The sequence below is a fragment of the Anopheles funestus genome, chromosome 3RL, assembly GCF_943734845.2.
Source record: "Anopheles funestus chromosome 3RL, idAnoFuneDA-416_04, whole genome shotgun sequence".
Taxonomy (NCBI): Eukaryota; Metazoa; Arthropoda; class Insecta; order Diptera; family Culicidae; genus Anopheles; species Anopheles funestus.
Genome location: NC_064599.1, coordinates 12,679,552 through 12,691,255, shown reverse-complemented (window position 1 = coordinate 12,691,255; position 11,704 = coordinate 12,679,552). Strand labels below are relative to the sequence as shown.

The window sequence follows — 11,704 nt, the reverse complement described above, 5'->3', positions numbered from 1 at the left end:
GTTGATTTGTAATGTTTTAAGTTAAAATATCAAATAAACTAGAATCAGGTAACTAATTGGAGACGAAAAATTAGATTAATTCTTCAATTGGCATGTAAAGCCCAACTAGCGCATGGCCGCTGTAGGGATGATTTTGATGCAGGCTGCTCCATTGCAACGTTGAACTGTCAAATGTTTCCCCGTCAAATTATTTACTTTTTCTATCAAATCTACTCCACTACTCATAGAATAAGTACACAAAAACGCATATTAGTTAGTGCATGTTTTCTATAAAAAGCTAGAAATCGTTCACTACATCATTTGAACTACAGTATGAAACATCAATTTGTGCAATATGATAGGACCTGCCGTACACGGCGGTTGTCAATTGAAATGTCATCAACAAAAAGTCAACAAGTTCATGTGTTTTGAAAGCATGCGGCATGGTCCCTTGCGCTTAATAGGTATTTATTTCACAAAAAAGTTATAAAACCCCTCAAGCCCGATCATGGCTGACGAAAGTTCACATACCGAGGCTAAAAAGGCCCACAAAAAACGCCATTCAGGTAAGCAATGGACACGGCGTGTACGTGTTGTGCAACGGTTCCAAACCCGGCACTTCTATTTGCAGGTGTGAAAGCGGACAAAAAGAAGGCCAAAAACAAACCGACCGATAGGACGAAAAATCCAAAAGCCTTCGCTATCACTAAGGCACGGTCGGCGGAAAAACGATTCCGTCGCAAAGAGGATATAACCACCAAGAAGCAACATATTCCAGTCGTCGACAAAACACCGGAAGAACCACCACCCGTTCTGATAGCTGTGGTAGGGCCACCGAAAGTGGGCAAATCGACGCTGATCATGAATCTAATCAAGAACTTCACCAAAACAAATGTGACTAATCTGAACGGTCCCATCACGGTGGTTACTTCGAAGAAACGGCGCATCACACTGATCGAATGCAACAACGATATTAACAGCATGATCGACGTGGCGAAGTGTGTCGATTTGGTGCTGCTGTTGGTCGATGCGAGCTTTGGATTTGAGATGGAGATTTTTGAGTTCCTCAACATCTGCCAGGTGCACGGTATGCCGAAGATAATGGGGATTTTGAATCACCTGGACATGATCAAGAATGCGAAGGCGCTAAAGATGCAAAAGAAGCTACTAAAGCATCGCTTTTGGACCGAGGTGTACGATGGTGCCAAACTGTTCTACCTATCTGGGTTAATTCACGGGGAGTATCTGAAGAACGAAATCAGGAATCTAGGTCGGTTCATATCGGTCATGAAGTTTCGACCACTTACGTGGCGTGGAGCACACAGTTACATGATTGCCGACCGTATGGAGGACATAACGAACGCGGAACAAATTCGTCTAAATGCCAAATGCGATCGTACCGTTGTGCTGTACGGTTACGTACGCGGTGTACCGTTGAAAAAGGAAAATATGGTACACATCGCAGGATTGGGAGATTTGCCGATCGAAGAACTAAACACACTGCCCGATCCGTGTCCACTTCCGTCGGGTGAGAAGAAGCGTAGTTTGATGGAAAAGGAGCGTTTACTTTACGCACCGATGTCCGGTGTCGGAGGTATCGTGTACGATAAGGATGCCGTCTATATTGAGCTGCAAGGTTCGCACAGCCACAGGCATGGAGTGAAAAACACTGAACAGCAGCAGATCGTCGATTCGTTCATCGAGAAGAAGGAAACGTTCGATGTGACGATCGATAATCAAGAGTTTCGACTGTTTAGTGACGGTGCTGTGATTAAGTCGAGAGATTTTGTTGATGAAAGCAAACAAAATGGAGATGATTCGGATGATGACGAACTGGAAGGTGAAGACGAAGATGAGGAGGAGGAAGAGGATTCGGGATTGGAAGATTCGGACGATGAAGCAGACGTAGGTAAAGGTGCTCGTTTAGGCTGGATACCGGAGGAAGCCGATGACGATGATGATGATGAGGCAAACGATGAGGATGGTTCCAGTGAGGAAGACGATGAGGATGACTTAAACGACTTGGACACGATGGGCAAGAAGTCACGCTCCAGCGGATATCTTTCGTCGGATGATGAGCAAACAGCATCCGGCGGCAACACAATGGCCTGGAAGGAAGGTCTCGCCGCAAGAGCCCGTAAAGACTATCTAAACCGGTTGGCCACAAACAAAAATCTGATGAAAATCGTGTACGGGGTGTTTAGCAAGTTCCACAAGCGGCAGCAAGAGAAAGCGGATGCTGAAAATGCCGAATCGGAGGATGATGATTTGCTGGGAGGAATATTCAAAACCGTCACCCAGAAACAAACGGAACTGCAGAAAAAGAAAAGCGTCCAGGATGTGGATGAATGTTGCTTCTTTGAGGAGTACGGTGATGGTATTCGGGATTGGACGACGAAGGATAATAAGGACCTCATACAGAATTGCTTCGTGACGGGCAAATGGAAAGCGTCGGAAGATGCTGAGGAACTGCTGAAGCTGGACGACATGAGCGATGGCGATAGTGATGTGTACGGGGATTTTGAGGATCTTGAAACGGGCGAAAAACATGAAGCTTCTAAAGCACCCAAAAAACAAACGAAGGACGATGGTGAAGGAGGAACTGAAGATGGCGATGAGAAAGGTGGTGAAGCGAAGGAAGCGGAAGGAAAAGCGGTCAAACGTAAGGCGACGAGAATTGAGGAGAAAAACATGTCCCGGACGGAGCTGATGGCAAAGAAGATGAAGCTGAAGGCAAAGTTTGACTCGGAGTACGACAATCCGGAAAAGGACGATCAGCATATTGTGGGTGACCATCAGTACTACGAGAAGCTTAAAGCGGACGCCCTACGGCAGTCGGAACTCAACAAGAAGGAGTTTGCCAATCTGGATGAAGATGTACGGCTCAACATCGAAGGACACCGGGCGGGGTTGTATGTGCGCATGAGCTTTAAGAACGTTTCCGCTGAGTTTGTGGAACATTTCGACCCGGCCTATCCGGTACTGATCGGTGGCTTAAACATGGTGGAGGAGAACGTGGGGTACGTGAACTGTAAGGTGAAGAAACACCGTTGGTACAAGAAAACGCTTAAAACGGGCGACCCGCTGATCATTTCACTCGGTTGGCGACGGTTTCAAACGGTCCCGATCTACGCTAAGGTGGAAGATGATTTTAAGCATCGCTACCTGAAGTACACACCGAACCATGTGACCTGTAGCATGAGCTTTTGGGGTCCAATCACGCTTCAAAATACGGGCCTAATGGCGATCCAATCGGTGGCGTACGATCAGAAGGAGGTACGCAAGCTTGGCTTCCGTGTGGCGGCTACCGGTGCAGTTAGCGAATCGGACAAGAATGTCGACATCATGAAGAAGCTCAAATTGATCGGAACGCCGGATAAAATTTATCAGAAAACGGCCTACATAAAGGGGATGTTCAATTCCACGCTCGAGGTGGCCAAGTTCGAGGGTGCCAAGGTACGTACCGTGTCCGGCATTAGGGGTCAAATAAAGAAAGCAGTTGCACCGGAGGGTACATTCCGTGCCACGTTTGAAGACCGAATACAGCTTAGCGATATCGTGTTCTGTCGCACATGGTTCCGGGTGAATGTGCCGAAGTTTTACGCCCCGATCACGAACCTTCTGCTAGCGCCGGAAAAGAAAACGCAATGGAGCGGCATGAAAACGTTGGGACAGTTGAAGCGCGAAAAGAACATCCAGTTCGAACCGAAGGAGGACAGCACGTACAAAAAGATTGTGCGAGAAAAAGTTGCCTTCCGACCGTTGGTTATTCCGAAGAATCTTCAGAAGGCACTGCCGTACAAGGATAAACCGAAGCTTGGACCGTTGAATCCGAAAAAATCGTTCGAAAGTGAACGAGTGGCGGTGGTGCTATCGCCACACGAGCAGAAGGTGAGTTTTGGGCACAATTTTTTTTTTTTGCGATAATGAATCAATTACTAAACAAACTGTTGTTCCTCTTTCTAGGTGGCCAAAATGATGAACATGATCAAAACCAACTTCCAAGCCAAGCAAAGCAAACAACTGCGCCAGGTGCGGGAACGGTCGAAGAAGTACAAGAAGCAGTTGGTGAATGAAAATTTTAAAAAGCTACAGCGCCAGAAAGAGCTGAAGAAGAAGGTGTTTAAAGCAATCAGCAAAATGGATTCGAAAAAGGAAGAGAAAATGAAGAGTGGTAAAAAGTGAAAAATTTATTTGCTGGAGGAAATAAAGGCCGTTTATAATTAAACATTTTGAATTGTTTTTCGAAATCACGTTCGAAACACGTTTTTGGTAGTTTCGAACTATGGTAAAGACGTTACCATGGCAACGCCACAAAACAAATAGGCATTGGCAAACAGCTGAATTTTTCCAAATGCTTCTCACTTTCAAGCTAAGTTTCTGTGGCGAAAGACGTGCACGATTGCTGTCTCCAAAGCGGCGGCACCTGGTTCTGTGTAGTGTTTTTTTTTCCACCCCATTTTTCCGCTCTTCAGTGCTCCAACCCCATTTCACAGCGGAAGAGAGTGTTCCATCTGGGGGCTTTATTTGGAGAAGTGTTGAAAAATTTCGCGTGTAATCACCAACAATGTCGACGGCATTGCGTTCTTCGTGAGTATTCTATAACGTTAGCTAGAGGAAATTGTTTGCGAGGGAAAAAAAGAAGGGGCCCAGACCCACCATGTAACAGTGACAGGTTAGGCGAGGAGTTGTATTGCTGCTTGCATCGTATTCCTCGCGCAATTTTCCCGTTTGCGTTCACATCCACTGATTGGGTGAGTGTTGGAAGCATCAGGAACGATTCACAAATTCGCCATTCACTCCATTCACTTGCTTCATTTTTTTCTCATTCAACCAGTGACATGTGAAAATCCTTTCGGAGTGGGAACTGTTCTACCTCATCCCCATTCTATCCAATCACTTTCCCTTAGTAACGAAAAACATTACCTTTCGCACGTGCTCTTACCCTTCCCTTACCGACGATCGTTTCCGATGAGCAAAACAACCGCTACTTAATATTCAACGGCACAACATGTTAGCGATTGGATGGCAACTGCCAAGGACCTTTTTATTTATCAAAGTAAACATTGCCTTGGTCAGTTGCGCCAGTGTCACCAGCGTCGCGATTTGTATGGACTACCCACATTAGCTGGCAGGGAAATCATAACTTTTCAGTCGTCCTTTTTTTCTCGTGCATTTATACCTACATTTCATTCGAAAGTGGCAATCACAGCATGCTTGAAATGAGATTAACTAACCATCTTCATACACTATAGATATTCTATGCAGAGTATGGAAAGCCTTTATACAAATAGCTCCAAGTTTTCCGCGCTTCATCGACGCAAGGCGGCTGCTAGGCAACCGGCCATCGTGATTACCTCCAACAGCGATGTACGACACCGGGTAATGTCGGCGCGAATGTTGCGTCTGAAGCAAATGCAAAACCAGCTTGAAGCGGCCAATATGGTCATTGCGGTAAGCATCAATAAAAATGAGCGTAGATTCGTAATCCACTTTGTTGTCATTGTAATGCCTGGTCCATTTCTTGCAGGAACTGACAAAAGATAATCGTTTGCTGAAGTCTGTACAGAAACGTCAGGATTCTGCCCTTTCCAAGTACGTCAACTCGAACGCGGAACTTCCAAAGTTGCTCAATTCGCACGCGGAAGAGATCCGTACCTGGCAAACGAAGTACCGTAACCTTCAGAATCAAAACAGGGAACTGAACGGCAAGCTGAAGGCGAAGGATGCGCATATACTAACGATTACGGATCAGAATAAGCACCTAGTGCAGCTCAACAAAGATAAGTATGTTTGCAGCCATATCTGGCCACTATTCTTTTCACCCTTGCAAGTTCCCTTCCACTAGACATTTGGAAGAACGCGAAAGACTGGCAGACAGGGTACGATACTTGGAAAACCGGCTCATGGAGAAAGACAACGATGCCAAATTACTCGCTAGGAGACTGCAACTGGAAACGAAAAATTTCAAAGCACAGCTACAGCAGGAAGTGTTGAAGCAACGCGAAATGGCCCAAAAGCTGGAACGGTCACATCATGAAATCAATCGCTTGAACTCTGTTATTGAGGTAATAGGTGAAGGGTATACTAATTCTTGAAGTTGTCCTACATCGCGTTCACTATTTCACTGCAGATATACGAGAAACGCACGCCTTCAACGTTGCTGAAGAACAGTAGCTTTCTGATGAAGACGACTCCCAAGCCTTCTTCGGGACAACAGCAGCAACATCAGCAAATGGTTCGATATGCGAACGGTGTTACTCATAAGTCACCTTTTCCGGTATGCTGAATGCTTCTTTGTTGTAATTTGTGCAATTAATTCCATATCGATTGTATGTATTGCAGAACTTTTCCGAACCTTCGCCTGTAACCAATCTGGACATGAGCCCAAAAATCAAACCTATTCACGATGGCGAAGGAGATAACAAATCTCCCGTTGTTAGCCCAAGAACTCTAGTACCACTTTCGCCTCATGAGGATGCGCCTCCGGTTCCACAGAACTCGTCCAAACCTAGGAAGAAACACGGTTCAAAGAAGCAGAAATCTGACGCCCAATCGGATGAGGCCAGCACCAACGAAAAACCGGAAGAACATCAGTACGATGAGGGCATGTGTTCCGAATTCAACCAGTACGCGTTGGAGCAAGAGGCCGAATTCGACAAAGCAATTGCTTCGGAACTGTTTCGCTTGCAAACGGAAATGGGTTCTGGTACGTCGAAACTACCGAAAACCCAAACCATTAACCGTTACAGTGCAACGACGGAAACATCATACGAGGACGATTACGAAACGGATCAATCGCCGGAAAAGACCGTAGATCACCTGAGTGAAATATTCGAACATAAAGCGCACATCAGTCAGATCGAAGAACAGTTTCGTGAGGTAAGCTCGTCGGCCACCACCAATGGATATTCGACTGCAAAGGATAGTGTGAAAGTACGTAGCATGAAGAAGAGAATGGTTAACTCCTCCGAAACGAACGATTCGGACTCAATCGAAAGCCGAGAGCAATCGAGTCGTTCGTCGGCAGCAAAGGACCTGGAAGCAATGAAGCAGGAAATGCATCAAAGTATATTGAAAAAGGAGGCGCTGCTGGACACGTTTTGTGACGAATTCAATGGAAAGGAACCAATAAGAGCACCGCCACAACTTAACCGACCAAAAATGGACAACGCGAAACGTACCCAGATAGATCCTAAAAAGAAACAAAACTTGCTGGAAGTGCTGAAGGCAATCGATGGTGATAGTTTCGAGAAATGAGCATTGTAGTCACACGGTTCTAATGCAATGATGAAATTGATGAATCCTATTTATTGGCAGTAGCGCCAGGGACAGTGAATAGATTTATTTTATAATAAAACTTATCTTCGAAATGGACTGGTGTGTTGAAAGTTTTGTCGTTTTTTTATTATGTTAGAATTTTCAATTATTGAACAAAATTAAGGATAAATACGTTGTTGATTTTAACATTTTGGAGTTAGTAAATGTATTGATTAGAAAATACAGTAAATACAGTAATACAGTTCAAAATGTGTTTAGCCCTTTGCAACGGTTTTATTGCAGATTTGAACTGGAACACGTGCCGCTCAGCATTTTATGTCAGTATTATACCACCATTATACCAGCAACTGACAACTGTATTTGGCGTGTCATGAAACGTCAAATGGTAAACATCAACAACGCATCCGCGGAATAGCGTGTGGTGGTTTTGCTACGATTATTAATCGAAATTCGCACGCTTTTTCATCATGGATGATGGTGAATATGACCACGATGAGTAAGTATTGCGTACAGCATGCGAAGATTTGTGTTGGCCTAACGAAGCACCATCCCATTTCACCAGTGTCGGTGGGGATGATTTCGACGATGTCGAGGAGGACGACAACATTGACGAGCTGAACCAGGAGGAGGACGGAGACAACATCGAGATCATCAATCCGGGCCAGGCCGGTGGTGGCGTACCGAAGAACAAGCGCATCACGACAAAATACATGACCAAGTACGAACGGGCGCGAGTGCTCGGTACACGTGCGCTTCAGATTGCCATGTGCGCTCCCATCATGGTGGAGCTGGAAGGCGAAACAGATCCGCTGCAAATAGCAATGAAAGAGTTGAAGCAGCGCAAAATTCCCATCATCATACGGCGCTACCTACCTGACTCATCGTACGAAGATTGGAGCATCGATGAGTTAATCATAATCGACCATTAAGGATAAGTTCGAAAAGATATTGTGGTAAAGTGAAAATACAGTCTTTTTTTATACACGGCTGAAATGTGACCAGTCATGAATGGTTGTGTTGAATGGGTGCTTTATTGCACTATTGTTAAACGGTAGTAAATTATGCTAGCTCCAGGTAAACCCTCCGGCCTCTTGACTGTACAGCAAGCGTTCCGTGTCGAACACGGAATCCTTCGTCGCCCGGCACATGTTATCGACGATGCGCATGTTGAGCCCACAGTCGGACAGATTCTCCTTCCCAAATACGGGCCCTGCCAGAGCGGATGCGTCGTTTTCTTTGTCGGAATCGCTTATGAGCCTCTGGGACGCTTCACACAGTGCCGTCGTGCTCGGGACGGTTGCAAGCGTTAGGCTGTAGTTGTCCTTACTTTCACACAGGAGATCAGTCACGTACGGTAAGATGTGTGGCAGGATAACGCCTTGCAATTCCGTGCTGTGGTATTCCTGTCCATCCATTTGAATTTTGCTAGAACGAGTTTGCAGGGTACGAAGTGTTGCTCCAGCGAAGGACACCGGGGCAAGCAGTGTCGGTGGTATGCCCGCTAACCGACCAACCTTCGCGATGGTGCTTTTCGCGTTGAGAAGAAAGTTGAAGAACGCCTGACATTCGGGACCTTCGATTAGGACTAGCGACTGATCGCTGTAGTCCGCACCACATTCTCGCTGTTGCTGCTTCTTGCTGTGGTTGTCGCTGATTTTGCGTATTTCCGCCGCATCTACACCGAGACTTTCCAACCACTGCTCACCATCCATATCGTCATCGTCCTCGTCGGCATTCGCTTCCAGCGATCGATCCGCCGTATCTTCATTGCATGTCGTTTGTGACTGTTCTTCCGACGAGTTGGAAAAGCTACTGTTTCCAATACCCGACTCGGAGGAACGGTTCAAATTCTCCTGCGCCGCTGGCGACCCTTTCTTTAGTGGCATCGTGAATTCAATCTCTTCCTGCTTCAGGGCGGCGCGCATTCCCCGTGTGGTCGGTGTTAGTAGTGCGTGTGTTTCGACTCGCCCACCAATACCGGCCGCCCGGAACAGAACGGTGAACGAGTTCGCACACAGATAAAAGTACGGACACTGCCGGGCACGGACCAGCTGGAATAAGTTCCGGAAGCTAATGGTCCACTCTTTTGCCAACACACCACGGACGGATTCATCCAGCGGTGCTTGGGTATGATTGTTTCGGGAATTTCTCGGAAACAATGTGAACCACGGCAGGTACGGATGTTGCCAGTAAAGGGTGGCCTGATAAAAGCGCGCCCCAGGCGATATGTCCAACCCGGTGGACGATTCCTTCGAGTCAATACAGCGAACGAATGAGGTGAGTCCACTAGCTTCTTGGTTGGTTTTTAAGTTCGTACCCGGTATTGGCGTTCGACAGATGATGCGCATCTTGCTCTTGATGCTCCAATGGATCGGAGCGAGCTTACTTGTTTTAGGTGCCTCTTCTTCCGGTTCTACCGGAAGCGATTGTTCTACTGGACAATGCTCTTGAAGAAACCGTGGTTCGATGGCCGGTTTTGCGGATGGTACTTCAAGATTTGGCACGATTAGTGTCGTTGCCGGTTTGTTGAGCAGATTGAAGATGGTTTGCTCTCCTCCGTCCAGCTCATCCGCGTGACCTTCCTTCTGTCGCTTGGGAGCTGGGTCTATGTTTCTGAAGATAATGAAGTACAAAATTAACATCGAAGAACATCATAATATATTTCCGTACTTATTACCTCGAGAAAGGATTCTTCCGTTTTGGGTTGCCTTCGAATCGATTCACTATCGGGTCTGCTTCACTGCTCGTTTGCTGTGTCGGATGCGTTGATGCGCTTTTCGAATGATTATTTATACGATCCTGCAATGCCCGCTGCTTTCTTTTGAGCCGTTGCATTTTTAAAATATCTTCCGGACGCTTCCATTGCGATGGGTTCGATAATATACCTTCGGTGTTGGAATTCATTTCAAGAGCCAAAAAAAACCTTACGTGGACGGTTTGTTCGTGAAATAAGCGCAAGGAAATGATGATGCGACGCATTGTTTACATCAGCCAGCTGTCACAATTGTGTGAGGAGCACACACACACACACACACAAACACGCAAGCACACAAGCGCAACGGAAAATCGGGAAAACGTTTGTACGCATTTCCAACAGATGGCGCTAATGGCGGTTGGTTTGAATTTGAACGGTAATGGTTCCGTTGCAGCTGTTTTATTCGATAACGAAAATAATCAAATAAAATGAATGAGTTTACTAAAGTTAACTAACAAAGTGAACATAAAATTAAATAACAAAACGATCCATATGCTAGTTTCAAAATGTTTCAAATTTAAAGTGGAAGAAAATATTAGTTTTATACAAAAACTAAGCAAATAAAGTTCAAATCAGTAAAGAAAGAAATTGAATACTCGATCTGTTGATTTGGTAGTCAGACTGACCGTAAACCATTGCTTTCTCCTGTGTGAAATAGTTAGTACACCATTCCACAGGGACTAAGCACTAAGCCAGGATTTCTTTGGCGCGAAAGATAAAGCTATTACGGCATTAAGCTTCTATTTTTGCATCTCTTGCCCAAGCCAGCGCCTAAAAAAATGTCACTTCTCTTTTAACCTTCTTTAGCCGCTTATCCTTCCCAGGGTGAATACGGGGAATAAGTGGAGTGTACATTCTTTACGCAAAACAGCTACACTGAGGGAATGAACGCTGAAGTACTGCAGTAATGGTCACAGTGAAAGGAGAGGAGTAAAAAAAACCTCAGACGTACATCAATGTCTTCATTTGGAGTTTATGTTGGTCTCCCTTTTTTTGGAGGGACAGAGATGTTTCCTATCAGATTCTCTGAAGTGGTTGATTTTTACTTCAACACCAGCACAAAGTTCATCATCGTCGTCGTCGACGTCGCAGGTAAAAGGAAGGATGATGAGGTTGAATGCAGAAAGTCCCCGAGTGCCGACGACTGTAAAAAAGGGTGGGAAGCCATGCCTTCCGTGCGGATTCCTTCGTGTGGATGGTGCGGAAATCGTGAGAACATTCTTGCAAACCATCCACACCGGGATGCGTCCCGACCGTTCGAGGTGCCGCGAGACTAAAGATAGAAAATACTTAAAGTATGTTTCTAAATCGTATTGGATCTGCATAAAATTTGAATACGCTTAGGAAATGGAAGTTTTTCCTGCTCTTCCGCATATCGGGCGGTTCGGGGGTTTTTCTTTTTGCAGGTTTTCTCCCGTACCTGTGGTGTACGTCTGTGCGCACGATCTTAGATCGCGACAGGTCCTGTTTGGTCCTGTTTTGCTGCTGTCGGCTCGCTTGTTTTTTGCCACTGGAAATCTTTCCCTTTTTTCTGTTGTTGGTAAAAGGACAGTTTGTTGCTTTTTCCGTGGCAGGCGAATTTGCGTCCTGCGTGACAACTGTCGGTGTATGGGGTCAGAGCCGCGAAACCGGAACGATTTTGCCCACGTCAGATTGTTGGGGTGAGTGCGAAAGGGGGAAAAAACAGCA

General features: G+C 45.8%; 4 protein-coding genes across 4 annotated transcripts; 3 read left to right on the top strand and 1 right to left on the bottom strand.

Moving 5' to 3' along the window:
- Nucleotides 1-373: 373 nt before the first annotated feature.
- LOC125771434 (ribosome biogenesis protein BMS1 homolog) lies at nucleotides 374-4,203 on the top strand. Its single transcript, XM_049442053.1, has 3 exons — nucleotides 374-545; nucleotides 611-3,870; nucleotides 3,946-4,203. Exons 1-3 carry the CDS (start codon nucleotides 488-490, stop codon nucleotides 4,162-4,164), a joined length of 3,537 nt encoding a protein of 1,178 aa, XP_049298010.1. The 5' UTR covers nucleotides 374-487; the 3' UTR covers nucleotides 4,165-4,203.
- A 131-nt stretch (nucleotides 4,204-4,334) lies between these two features.
- On the top strand, nucleotides 4,335-7,356 carry LOC125771457 (lebercilin). Its single transcript, XM_049442101.1, has 6 exons — nucleotides 4,335-4,569; nucleotides 5,235-5,433; nucleotides 5,510-5,766; nucleotides 5,828-6,047; nucleotides 6,113-6,259; nucleotides 6,325-7,356. Exons 1-6 carry the CDS (start codon nucleotides 4,547-4,549, stop codon nucleotides 7,237-7,239), a joined length of 1,761 nt encoding a protein of 586 aa, XP_049298058.1. The 5' UTR covers nucleotides 4,335-4,546; the 3' UTR covers nucleotides 7,240-7,356.
- Nucleotides 7,357-7,622: 266 nt separating this feature from the next.
- On the top strand, nucleotides 7,623-8,262 carry LOC125771496 (DNA-directed RNA polymerases I, II, and III subunit RPABC2). Its single transcript, XM_049442181.1, has 2 exons — nucleotides 7,623-7,756; nucleotides 7,823-8,262. Exons 1-2 carry the CDS (start codon nucleotides 7,728-7,730, stop codon nucleotides 8,187-8,189), a joined length of 396 nt encoding a protein of 131 aa, XP_049298138.1. The 5' UTR covers nucleotides 7,623-7,727; the 3' UTR covers nucleotides 8,190-8,262.
- On the bottom strand, nucleotides 8,249-10,285 carry LOC125771453 (protein downstream neighbor of son homolog). The gene is made up of 2 exons (XM_049442098.1): nucleotides 9,938-10,285; nucleotides 8,249-9,873 (listed from the first exon to the last, which is right to left on the bottom strand). The coding sequence occupies exons 1-2, from the start codon at nucleotides 10,237-10,239 to the stop codon at nucleotides 8,325-8,327; spliced, it is 1,851 nt and encodes a 616-aa protein (XP_049298055.1). The 5' UTR covers nucleotides 10,240-10,285; the 3' UTR covers nucleotides 8,249-8,324.
- Nucleotides 10,286-11,704: the final 1,419 nt, after the last annotated feature.